Genomic DNA, 12,742 nt, shown 5'->3' on the forward strand with positions numbered 1-12,742 from the left:
CCCTGGTGACGGGCGGGCCCAGGCCTCTCCCTGCAGGTGCACTTCCTCCTGAGAGGGGGGCCCGGCCTCTCCCTGCAGGTGCACTTCCTCCTGAGGGGCGGGCCCGGGCCTCTCCCTGCAGGTGCACTTCCTCCTGAGGGGCGGGCCCGGGCCTCTCCCTGCAGGTGCACTTCCTCCTGAGAGGGGGGCCCGGCCTCTCCCTGCAGGTGCACTTCCTCCTGAGAGGGGGGCCCGGCCTCTCCCTGCAGGTGCACTTCCTCCTGAGGGTCGGGCCCAATCCTCTCCCTGCAGGTGCACTTCCTCCTGAGGGGCAGGGCCCAGGCCTCTCCCTGCAGGTGCACTTCCTCCTGAGGGGCAGGGCCCAGGCCTCTCCCTGCAGGTGCACTTCCTCCTGAGGGGCGGGCCCAGGCCTCTCCCTGCAGGTGCACTTCCTCCTGAGGGGCAGGGCCCAGGCCTCTCTCTGCAGGTGCACTTCCTCCTGAGGGGCGGGCCCAGGCCTCTCCCTGCAGGTGCACTTCCTCCTGAGGGGCGGGCCCAGGCCTCTCCCTGCAGGTGCACTTCCTCCTGAGGGGCGGGCCCAGGCCTCTCCCTGCAGGTGCACTTCCTCCTTGTCAGGCTCAGACATCCTGGCAGGAAAAACCTCCGCCTTTAAATACGTGATCATGGAACCAGGAGCGGAGAGAGAAGGCGGGGTGCACGTGCTTGTGTGCCTCCACGCAGCTGCTCCCCCACTCGTGGGTGCAGGGTTATCTCACCTCCCTCTTGTCTCAGCGAAGGTCTGGGCCTTCCTCCGAAGGTGTGCAGAGCCAACAGACCCGGGGCCCTGGGGAGGGAAAGCTGCCCGCGTTATGAGGAGAGAGGTGGGCGGGAATTGTGACATCCTCAGCAACAGGCCCGGGAGAGGGAGGCGGAGGCAGCGCCTGGCTGGGCTCTGAGGAGCCAGTGAACTTGGCCCTGGCTGGCAGGGTGAGGGGAGGCCCGGAGCCTGGCCCTGCTCGGAGGAGCTTTTCCCCGCCTCCAGGGCTCAAATTTCACCAAACCTGATTGCACTAAGCCCCACCTCCTGTTTACATTGCCCTGCCTTTTGGGGAGTCAAAGTCCCCTGCTCAGCCAACAGGCTCCTCCACCTTCTGTGCTCATGCTCACGGGGGAGGGAGGCCGCGGGGGAGGGGGGAGGGAGGCCGCGGGGGAGGGGGGAGGGAGGCCGGCCCTAGGGAGGCACGCCCCCCGGACACCGTTCCTCTGGGCCGGAGCTTTCTTCCCGGAAAAGGAAAAGCGGGTCCCACATAGACTGAAGGGAAGGTAGGCAGGCGTGTGCCTGTATATGCATGCGTGTGTGGCTGTGTGCGTGCATGTATGTGTGTGGGTGTGGGTGGGTGGCTTCTGCAAAGCCACCAACACCCGGGACCGCCGTTCTGCCTGGGGCTGCGCAGCAGACAGCGCGTCCGTCCGAGGCAGGAGATGGTGCTGGTGGGGGCGCAGAGGAGGCTGGGAGCTGAGTGACAGGCCCGCCTCGGGGAGACTTGGTTCTCGGTCCGCAGTGTTACTGCTGCCTCTCGGGATGGAAGGTTTGAGGCAGGCGTGTCTGAAAGGCCCGGCTGCGCTGCAGGGGCTGCCAGGCCGGTGCCCCGGGCACGCCAGCGGGTTGGGGCGTGGGAGAGGGGCCGTGCTGGCCCCCCGCAGTCGCCTCGTCCCGTCGCCACGTCCGGGACATGCCAGCCACAGCCACTCCGTGTCCCCTCCGCTGTACTGCGCTGTAGCGGCTGCATTCCGGAGCCGCGCCCGGGACACCAGGAGCCGGGAGCCTCCCTGAGGCTGGGTCCCCCAGGGCACGCCCCTTCCCGGGAGGCGTCTGCTTCTGGTTGGAATGCCTCACTCCTCCGCTTGCTCTTTTTTCTACCCTGTTTCTCCCAGAAGCTAGAGGCTGCTCGCTTCCAGAAAACATTGCAGAGCCCAGGCTGCTCCGGGCTGCCACGCGCTCAGCCCCTTGGCAGGCGTGGTGGCCGGGGGCGCTGGTCAGAGCCTCCCGCCTGGCACCTCGGGCCGCTCTGAGTTTAGGGCTCGGCTCTGAGTTTGGGGCGCGGCTGTGAGTTTGGGGCTCGGCTGTGAGTTTGGGGCTCAGCTGTGAGTTTGGGGCTCGGCTCTGAGTTTGGGGTTCGGCTCTGAGTTTGGGGCTCGGCTTGGGGCTCGGCTGTGAGTTTGGGGCTCAGCTGTGAGTTTGGGGCTCGGCTGTGAGTTTGGGGCTCGGCTGTGAGTTTGGGGCTCGGCTGTGAGTTTGGGGCTCGGCTGTGAGTTTGGGGCTCGGCTTGGGGCTCGGCTGTGAGTTTGGGGCTCGGCTCTGAATTTGGGGCTCAGCTGTGAGTTTGGGGCTCGGCTCTGAGTTTGAGGCTCGGCTTGGGGCTCGGCTGTGAGTTTGGGGCTCGGCTCTGAATTTGGGGCTCAGCTGTGAGTTTGGGGCTCGGCTCTGAGTTTGGGGCTCGGCTGTGAGTTTGGGGCTCGGCTCTGAATTTGGGGCTCGGCTCTGAATTTGGGGCTCGGCTGTGAGTTTGGGGCTTGGCTGTGAGTTTGGGGCTCGGCTGTGAGTTTGGGGCTCGGCACTGAGTTTGGGGCTCGGCTCTGAGTTTGGGGCTCGGCTCTGAATTTGGGGCTCAGCTGTGAGTTTGGGGCTCGGCTCTGAGTTTGGGGCTCGGCTGTGAGTTTGGGGCTCGGCTCTGAATTTGGGGCTCGGCTGTGAGTTTGGGGCTCGGCTCTGAATTTGGGGCTCGGCTCTGAATTTGGGGCTCGGCTGTGAGTTTGGGGCTTGGCTGTGAGTTTGGGGCTCGGCTGTGAGTTTGGGGCTCGGCACTGAGTTTGGGGCTCGGCTCTGAGTTTGGGGCTCGGCTCTGAATTTGGGGCTCAGCTGTGAGTTTGGGGCTCGGCTCTGAGTTTGGGGCTCGGCTGTGAGTTTGGGGCTCGGCTCTGAATTTGGGGCTCGGCTGTGAGTTTGGGGCTCGGCTCTGAGTTTGGGGCTCGGCTGTGAGTTTGGGGCTCGGCTCTGAGTTTGGGGCTCGGCTCTGAATTTGGGGCTCGGCTGTGAGTTTGGGGCTTGGCTGTGAGTTTGGGGCTCGGCTGTGAGTTTGGGGCTCGGCTCTGAGTTTGGGGCTCGGCTCTGAGTTTGGGGCTCGGCTCTGAGTTTGGGGTTTGGCTGTGAGTTTGGGGCTCGGCTCTGAGTTTGGGGCTCGGCTCTGAGTTTGGGGCTCGGCTCTGAGTTTGGGGCTCGGCTCTGAGTTTGGGCTCACCAAGCATGCATCCTCAGGAAGGAAGCGAGGTGCTGTGGGGGGCACTTCTGGAAACCCGCCTGGGGGAGCAGTGGCGTTTATCTGTCAGAGGGGCAAGCAGCACGTCATGCCCTGGGGACTTCGTGGTCTGTCACCATCCTTGGCTGTTCCTATTTTCATAAAAAGTGGCAAAGGGCGCGGTGCGGCTGACCGTCAGCCGCCCGGGGTCTCTGCCGGCTGAAGGGATGTTCTCAGAAGCCCGGTGTGGTGCGGGCGGCTCTGGGCCCCGGTTCTCTCTGCGGCAGGAAGCAGTTCCATCCAAAGGCAGGTGCGTCTGTACCTAGCGGGAGGCGGGCTCTCTCGCAGGGAAGGAAAAGCAGATCGGGCAGCAGTTAGAGCGCGGCTGCAACGTCCCAGGAAGGACGGACAGACTGCACGTGGCCTGGGCCTGGGCTGAGTCATGGCAGTGACTTACGGAACTTGGATACGTTTTGTAAATTTGTTCTCCCGCATAGGTCTCTGAGCATACGGTCCGTGGAGCTGGGTCATGCACACCCATTGGTCAGACATGAGGGGACTCTCCTGTCCCCCAGCCTCTGTGCCCCAGGATGGACACCGTGATGCCAGGGCAGCCCCCAGCGAGGCCCAGAGAGGCCCAGTAACTCACCCAAGGCCACACGGCTGGGGTCGGCCCGGGTTCCAGCCCGGATGGATGATGCCAGGAAGTCTGGAAGGGGAGGAGGACAGGCAGCTGTGCCACGGGCAGAGAAGGCCACCAGCCCGTGCGCAGGGAGGCCCAGGGCCAGGCAGCCTCCCAAGGAAGAGCCGTGTCACTGCCATGGAGTCCGGAGAGGTCCTGGGGAGGGGCGGGGAGCTGGGGAGCCGGAGGCAAGAGCAAGGAGGGGGAGCCCCAGCAGGGTGGGCTCATTCTGCCCTGCGTCTCAGTTCTGTCTTGATTTCATGGACATATTTATTTTATTTTCTTGAAATACGTTTTTATTGATCTCAGAGAGGAAGGGAGAGGGAGAGAAACATCCACGATGAGGGAGAATCATGGATCGGCTGCCTCCTGCACGCCCCCTACTGGGGATCGAGCCCACAACCCGGGCACGTGCCCCGACGGGGAATCAAACCCTGACCTCCTGGTTCATAGGTGGACGCTCAGCCACCACGCCGGCCGGGCTCACGATCATTTTCACATTGAGGTGTGGTCTGCATGCGGGGAAGTTCACTCTGTTTAGCGCACAGTTGTGGGAGTTTGGCCTGTCCTGAACCCGCCAGAGCCAGGCAGACCCCTTCCTTCTCACGTCATTCCCTGCAGGTTCCTGCCCCCCCACCCCCACCCCGCCCCCCGGCCCCGTGCCGGGCAGAGTCGAGCCTGTGGAGCTGCGTTCACGCAGAGCGTTGGGCGCAGAGGCAGGTGGTGGAGCTCTCTCTCCTCTGGACACGTCTCCTGGGGGGCCAAGGCCGTGGCGCCCTCCGTGGCCACAGGGACCTGTGGAGACGGGTCCACCAGCGCCTCCACGGTGGGGACATCTGGATGTGCTGGATGGTTTGGCTGGTGGCCAGGGGAGTGAGTCACCTGGAAGGCCGCTGGAGAGCGCCCACGGGGGCTGCTGGGGGCCACGTCTAGAGGAGGCCCGTCCTGCAGTGGGTCAGGCAGGCGGGTGGGGGGGCGTCCTTCATGGGCTGTGCCTGGGGGGCGAGCTGAGCAGCCATGGGAACTGGCCGGGCCAAAGTGCACGTCCATCCACCCAGCAGCTGCCAAGGCCAGGCCTCTGCCTGGGACAGGGGCCGCCTCAGGACCGGGGGGTGGGGGTGGGGGTGGGGGGTGGGCGGGAGGAAACAGGGTGCTTGGGTCGTTGCTAAGGAACGGCGCGTGTGCGTGTGAAACGGCAGAGAAAACATTCAGGCGAATTCCTTTCTGACGTTCAATTGCTGATCGCACAGAAGTGGAGGGGTGGGGTGGGTTTGGGATTCCTAGGTTTTAAGGAGCAGGGAGCAGGCGCGAGGCGGGTTGGAATTCCTGGGGGGTGTTCAGCGGGGTTCCATCGCCGTGCCCCCACCGCCCCCCAGCCTCCGAGTCTCACCTGGGCGGGCTCCTCAGCCCCCGCGGCTCCGCATTGCTGGGGGCTCGGTGGGACCCTCCAGGCGGCCGCGGCCCTGGCTCCCGGGAGGTGCCGGGATGAGCTGTGGGCTTCATACACCCATCTCGGGCTCTCTCTTCCTCTGACATGGAAATAACTCACCTGAGCAGCCTTACCGGCCACACCCCTTCTTCCCTCATCCGCTCCCTCTTCCCACCTCTTGCCCATCCACTGCCTGGGAGGAGAGGCGCACCTGCCTCCCTCCCCTCTGCTCGTCCCTCCCCAGGCCGCCCCACCTGTGAGGACCGCCCCCCTTGTGAGGACCGCCCCCCCAGGCGCCCCTTGTCCCTGGCTGTCCGCACCAGCAGCCTGGCCTGTGCTGGGGGAGCCCTGTGCCGTCTGAGAGGCACGTTGCCACAGGAGGGCGAGGTTCTCGGAAAGTGTTTCCAAAGAATCTCAGAAAACGGGGGGGGGGGGGGGGGGTAGATGCAAATACCCCTCCCCATCCTGCCCGGAGACGGGCCTGCTTCTCCGCGGAAGACTTGGGGGGGAGGGGGCCCTCCAGCTCTTTCACAGTGAAAAGTTGCTTTTCTTAAAAATGTATGTATTTTAACGATTTTTTTTTTTTAGCGAGAGAGAGGAAGGGAGCGGGAGAGAGACGGAAACATCGATGAGAGAGAGAATCATGGATCGGCCGCCTCCTGCACCCCGCCCCCCCCCCCCGCCCCCGGGATGGAGCCGGCAACCCAGGCACGTGCCCCGACGGGGAATCAAACCGGTGGCCTGTTGGTTCCCGGCTCGACGCTCGACCGCTGAGCCACACCGGCCGGGCAAAACGTTGTTTTTTAAGTAAACCCGTCACCAAGGAGGACAGGTTCGTAGAGGCAGTGCTGGGAGAGCCCAGGGGGCTGACCTTTTGTTGGAAGCAGTTCTGCAACTTTGGGGTGGCTCAGTGGTTAGCATTTGGAAGAAGGGCCTTTATCTGGCTGATCCTTAACACATCTATGAGCACACACCCGGGCACACATGTGTGAGCCCACACCCGGGCACACGCCTGTGAGCCCACACCCGGGCACACGCCTGTGAGCCCACACCCGGGCACAGGCCTGTGAGCTCACACCTCGGCACACGCCTGTGAGCACACACCCGGGCACACGCCTGTGAGCTCACACCTCGGCACACGCCTGTGAGCACACACCCGGGCACACGCCTGTGAGCCCACACCCGGGCACACGCCTGTGAGCACACACCCGGGCACACGCCTGTGAGCCCACACCCGGGCACACTCCTGTGAGCACACACCCGGGCACACGCCTGTGAGCACACACCCGGGCACACGCCTGTGAGCCCACACCCGGGCACACGCCTGTGAGCACACACCCGGGCACACGCCTGTGAGCACACACCCGGGCACACGCCTGTGAGCCCACACCCGGGCACACGCCTGTGAGCCCACACCCGGGCACACGCCTGTGAGCACACACCCGGGCACACGCCTGTGAGCACACACCCGGGCACACGCCTGTGAGCACACACCTCGGCACACGCCTGAGTGCACAGGTGGACACTGGTTAATTTGGGCTCAGCCATGGGGGAGGGATGTTTCATCTTGGGGCTTCCCCGTGTTCTTAGGTTACTTGGGAAATGTTTTCTGAGAACCTGTCCCTCCTGTGAGAAAGTACCTCTCAGAAGCCAGGGGCTGGGGGGGGGGGGGGCGGGTTGGGGCGGTGACGCAGCCCCCGCCCTTTCAGGAGGCTCACTCTTCCTTCCGGCCCTCCATGCTGCGCCCCGTGCGTCACCGGGCAGGGACAGGGCCGTGTCTGGGTGGTGGCCCCAGGGAGGTGGTGGCAGACAGGCCGGGTCCGCTGAGAGGGGCCTTGGTGCTGGTCGCTGGGTGGGGCTCCCGCACATCCGAGGCCGCATTTTTCTTTCATCGGGGCGCAGAGTCGCCGTCCGTGTCCGAGTCCTGCCCCCCGTGCTTCGGGCCCCTCCCTGGCCCAGAGACGCCGCAGCCGCAGGAAGACCGAGGCCGGCCCCGCCCTGTCTCTCGCCATCAAGGACACACGTAGACTTGGGCAGATGCCAGCGCTGTCTGTGCCACAGGAGTGCGCCAGCTCAGTGGGTGCTCAGGGCTGGGCGGGAAGTCGGCCCGATCCCCGGGCACCGTTCCTGCTTGATGTTCGGGGATTAACAGGCAGAGCTGAGCTCAGCACCCCACCTGCTGGGGAAACGAACGGGCCCTCCGGCAGGTGACCCTGAATGACCGTCTCTGCGTAAAAAGGCAGGAATGGCCCTGGCTGGATGGAGTTCAGCCTGCAGGCTGAAGGGTTCCAGGTTTGATTCCCATCAGGGCTCCATCCCCAGTCGGGGGCGTGCAGGAGGCAGCGGATCAATGGTTCTCTCTCATCCTTGATGTTTCTGTCTCTCCCTCTTCCTTCCTCTCTGAATCAATAACAATATTTTTTAAAGGAGAAAAAAGAAAAATTCCTTTTGGGAAAAGGCAGAACCGTCCGGGGCCTGACACTGGTCACTGAGCTGCCTGCTGTGGGCTTTCGGGCGCCGAGCGGGGGACCCTGGTCCTGTGCGCTGTCCTCTAAGAACGCATTTGTCTGGACAGGTGCCCACACCGCTCCCGGGCCCGCCCCCTGACTGACCGCCTCTCGTTCCCTCCCACCAGTGCTGCACACGCAGGGCCCCGTGGACGGCAGCTTGTACGCCAAGGTGAGGAAAAAGAGCGCCCCGGACCCCGGCGTCCTGGGTGGGGCCCCAGCCGTCCCCGCCGCCGGCAGCCCGGACCACAGCGACCACACCCTGTCGGTGAGCAGCGACTCGGGCCACTCCACGGCCTCGGCGCGGACCGACCGGACCGAGGAGCCCCCGGCCCCGGGACCCCCGCGGGGTCTGAGCCCCCAGGAGAAGGCCGAGCTGGATCAGCTGCTCAGCGGCTTTGGCCTAGAAGATTCCAGAAGCCCCCTCAAGGACATGACCGATGCCTGTAGCAAGGTCAGCGGGACGCGTCACGTTGTGCCGGCCCAGGTCCACGTGAACGGGGACGCCACGCCGAAGGACCGGGAGACGGACATCCTGGACGACGAGGTGCCTGGCCATGACCTGCGCAGTGTGGGCAGCGTGGGGACCCTCTCCTCCTCGGAGGGACACCCGTCGGCCGCCCTGGGCCCCTTCGCCGGCCACCAGAGCAGCCACAACTCGCTCCTGTCGGACGGGTTTGGCAGCAGCGCCGGAGAAGACCAGCACGGGGCCCACGTCCCGGACCTAGGCCTCGGCGGGGAGCCCTTGTACGCTCGGGAGGCGTTCGGGGGCTGTGAGCCCAGGCAGCCGCAGCCCGAGCTCCGGGCGCCCTGTGCGTTGGCCCGGATGCAGGCCTACGAGCCAAGCGGCTACTCCACGCAGACCTGGGTGCGCCAGCAGCAGATGGTGGCCACCCACCAATACAGCTTCGCCCCCGACGGGGAGGCCCGGCTCGTCGCCCGAGGCACGGCGGACAGCTCCCGCGTGGCGCAGGCCCAGCCGGGGCTCCCGGCCATCCCCACCCGGGGGTCCAGCAGCAGGGTGGCCGTGGGCCCCGGACCGCACCCCCCTGAAACCCAGCGGCCCGCTCCCGGCAAAGCCAGGCTTCCCGGCGTCAGCGTTGTAAACGGGACTGGCCCGGAGCCCAGCCCGGACCCCTCCCCGGGCTCCCCGACCCTGGACATCGACCAGTCCATCGAGCAGCTCAACAGGCTGATCCTGGAGCTGGACCCCACCTTCGAGCCCCTCCCCACCCACATGAACAAGCTGGGCAGCCTGGCCAGCAGCCCCTCGGCCCCCGACGGCGTGGGGGGTGGGCCCCGGGCCAGCGGCCGCCTGCAGGACCGAGGAGACGAGCCCGGCAGGGCCCCCGGGCAGCAAGGTGAGCTGAGCTTCCTGGGTACAGCCTTGGAGGGAGTGGGGTGCAGGCGGCAGCTGGCCCTGGGCATAGGCCGGGGGCAGGGAGGCCCCTGTGCCATCCTGGCGGCGAGAGGCCCCTGAGCTGCCCCAGGAGCAGGTGGCTGAGCGCCGGGCAGGTCCCGCCAGTGGGTGGGGGGGCGCGGAGGGACGATGGGGAGAGAGACAGGTTCTGGAGAGCAGGGCTGAGGTGGCGGAACCCAGGACGCGAGCTCCAGGGCCCAGCACAGGCAGTGCAGCCTCGTGGGGACCCTGCGTGCACCCTGCAGCCGAGGGGTCCGTGCCCAAGGAGCCGGGCCTGCAGGGCCTGATCCCCGAGGTGTGGTGGAAGGACAGTCCGGGCCGTCCTGCCCGGGTAGTCCTGGGAAGGCCAGATGACCGCAGTGGACAGGCAGTGACCTACAGTGTGGCCGCGGAGGGGGGTCAGGGCTTCGGACCACCCCGTGGCTTTAGCTTCGTCGGTGTTCCTGTGGATGGAACGCGTCCCTGGTGACTCCCGATTCTGGTTGTGAGGAAGGACAGCGCGCCAGGGGCCGGGAAGGCCTGCTCCTCGGAGGGTCGTGCTGAAACGGTTTGGGAAACGCACCACTTTAGCTCCTGGACTTTTTCCTCTTAAAGATTTTTAATATCATTACTGACTTTTAGAGAGAGGAAGGGAGAGAGAAACGTGGGTCGTCTGCCTCCTGCGTGTGCCCCAACCAGAGATCGGAGCCCCGGCCAGGCACGTGTCCCGGCGTCGAACCTGCAGCCGTGGTGTGGGACGGCGGTCCCGCCCCCGAGCCACGGCCAGGCAGTGGCTTCAGTTTGCTTTGAGGGGATCTCCAGCGCCTTTGGTTGTGAAGGAGCTCAGTGGCACGATGGAGGGAAGGGCCCGAGCGTCAGCCCCGGACCCGCAGCGTCCTCCGCGCGGCCGTCACCGTCCTGCAGTTCAGCTGCAGGACTTTCAGCCCTTGTGTCCGCCTCCGGCAGGAAGCACGGCCGTCGGTGGGGCTGTCCTCTCAGACCAGTCCCATCAGCAGGTTCCACATCAGCAAACAGACGCTAACCGTCAGACCGCTGTGACCCTGGGAAATGACCTTGATCTTCCGGCAGGAAGGCTGTGCACAGCTGACCCCGAGCCACAACTGGCCCAAACTCAGGCCTGGCTCTTGGCCTCAGCGGGCAGAGCAGGCAGTGGGCAGACAGCGGGCAAAGTGGGCAGGCAGAGTGGGCAGGCAGAGCGGGCAGAGTGGGCAGTGAGCGGGCAGAGTGGGCAGAGCAGGCAGTGGGCAGGCAGAGTGGACAGTGGGCAGGCAGAGTGGACAGTGGGCAGTGGGTGGGCAGAGCAGGCAGTGGGCAGGCAGAGTGGGCAGTGGGCGGGCAGAGTGGACAGTGGGCAGGCAGAGTGGGCAGTGGGCAGGCAGAGTGGGCAGTGGGCGGGCAGAGTGGACAGTGGGCGGGCAGAGTGGGCAGTGGGCGGGCAGAGCAGGCAGTGGGCAGGCAGAGTGGGCAGCGGTTAGGCAGAATGGACAGAGTGGGCAGAGGGTTGGCAGAGCAGGCAGAGTGGACAGTGGGCAGGCAGAGTGGGCAGAGCAGGCAGAACGGGCAGAGAGAGCAGGTCCGAGTCCCTCACTAGCATCCTGTTTCCCACGCTCCCGCATCGCTGGTGGCTCAGAGCTCCGTCCCTGTTCAGGCCGAGGAGTGTTCTGTGTGTGACGGGCGTTGCGGGCGGCTGTCCGCTCCGTCGATGGACAGTTGAGCTGTTAACTTCCTGGCGCGGAACCGCGTGCTGTGAGCGCCGGGCCCGGGGCCGTTTGGACGCCTGCTCTCAGCGCCTGGTGTGCAGGTGGTTCTGTGCTCACGGCCGAGGAGCCGCAGGTGTGAGCGGCTTGAGGACGGCCTGGGGGGCGGGGGGGCTTCGTGTCCGGGCGCCGTGTCCGGGCGGACGCCTGCGGCCTGCACAGAGAGCTCCCTTAGGGCCCCCGGAGAACTACTCACTCACCTGATCGGGTGGGTGGAGGTCAGAGGTCAGGACAAGGCGGCGGGAACAGGCCGGAACCACGGCTCCGGCTTCCGTAGGAAAGCCGTGAGCATCTCCCTGTGTCACCCGGCACGCACGGAGGGTTCTGGAAACTCCCTCGCATTCCTAAGCGTGAGAACCAACAGAGATGGCCCCAAAGGTGGGGTCCTGGGGACGTCGGAGCCGCGCTGTGTGACGGTTCAGAGGTGACGTGTGTGGGGAGGCCAGCGGCTGGGGGGGCAGGTGAAAAGGAGAGGTTCACATGCACGGAGCCGGCCCAGCCCTGTCAGCGGCCTCCCAGCGGGTGCCTGTGCGCCTTCCCGTCTGCCCTCAGTGAGTTAGCGACGCAGGAGCGGGAGCGAGGCGAGACTGCTCCCTCAGACACCTCCTGTCCCCCCAGCCCGCACCTCAGTGTTCCCGGGAGAGGGCTCTGTTCAGGAGGCAGGAGTCTCGTACCCCAACCTCCCCCCTCCCCGTGCCCGGCCCTGAGCTCCCCCCTCCCTGTGCCCAACCCTGGGCTCCCCCCTCCCTGTGCCCGACCCTGAGCTCCCCCCTCCCCCCTCCCTGTGCCCGGCCCTGAGCTCCCCCCTCCCCCCTCCCTGTGCCTGGCCCTGAGCTCCCCCCTCCCCCATCCCTGTGCCCAACCCTGAGCTCCCCCCTCCCCCCTCCCTGTGCCCGGCCCTGAGCTCCCCCCTCCCCCCTCCCTGTGCCCGACCCTGAGCTCCCCCCTCCCCCCTCCCTGTGCCCGACCCTTAGCTCCCCCCTCCCCGTGCCCGACCCTGAGCTCCCCCCTCCCTGTGCCCGGCTCTGGGCTCCCCCCTCCCTGTGCCTGACCCTGGGACTCTCACCATCACTGGGTCAGCGTCCCTTCTCCCGTGTTTCCTGAGCACCTACTGTGTGCAGACGGCGTTCCAGACGCGGGGCAGACGGACAGGCCCTCCTGGGCCGGCACGGGAGATGGACAGGAAGCAGGAGTGTCTCTAAGAAGCGTGCAGGCGAGCCCCTGTGATGCCTGCCCCGCAGCCACGTGTCTCTCCTCACAGGCTCCCCGGGGGACGAGCTGCTGCGCAGAAGGCTCCGGAAGCCGAGCCTCGGGCAGTACGACAACGACACGGGAGGGCCAGCCTTCCCCCAGTGCGGGTGGGGGACCCCTCTGGGCGTGGAGCAGGCTCTGGGCAGGGCGCCTTTCCTGTCGCCAGCAGGTGCCAAGGAGGTACGGCCACCCGCTCCCCCCGCCCCCCGCAGCCCAGCCCCAACCGCAGGGCCCTCCCCCACCCCCGCCCGGCCCCCAGGGGCTCCTCCTGAGTGGCAGGGGTGCGGGGGCGGGGGGGGGGGGGCCAGGGGTGCGGCTGCCGACTCCCGGGCACTCTGACCCCTGACCCACGGGTGGGGCTGTGGATGGGGAAGCAGCCCCCGGCCCCCCTCCCCACCCTCAGACCGCTGACTTGAGGGTG

The 12,742-nt window shown here is 66.5% G+C and overlaps 1 protein-coding gene and 1 long non-coding RNA gene across 11 annotated transcripts in view; one reads left to right on the plus strand and one right to left on the minus strand.

The window, feature by feature from the left end:
• Positions 1–12,742, plus strand: part of TNS3 (tensin 3) — a 127,636-nt gene that overhangs the window by 80,629 nt on the left and 34,265 nt on the right. For all 9 annotated transcript variants that reach the window (XM_080666954.1, XM_080666955.1, XM_080666957.1 and 6 more), the window contains 2 exons: positions 8,022–9,254; positions 12,332–12,501. In XM_080666954.1, the coding sequence (XP_080523080.1) occupies positions 8,022–9,254; positions 12,332–12,501 (1,403 nt within the window). The remainder of the gene's footprint in view (positions 1–8,021; positions 9,255–12,331; positions 12,502–12,742) is intronic.
• Positions 9,408–12,434, minus strand: LOC308247602. 2 transcript variants are annotated; one of them, XR_013960530.1, is made up of 3 exons: positions 12,183–12,434; positions 11,271–11,519; positions 9,408–9,852 (listed from the first exon to the last, which is right to left on the minus strand). It is a non-coding gene; the product is annotated as an uncharacterized lncRNA (long non-coding RNA). The 2 variants fall into 2 exon arrangements; XR_013960531.1 differs by lacking the exon at positions 9,408–9,852 and adding an exon at positions 11,067–11,168.

Source organism: Plecotus auritus, assembly GCF_963455305.1.
Source record: "Plecotus auritus genome assembly, chromosome: 4".
NCBI lineage: Eukaryota > Metazoa > Chordata > Mammalia > Chiroptera > Vespertilionidae > Plecotus > Plecotus auritus.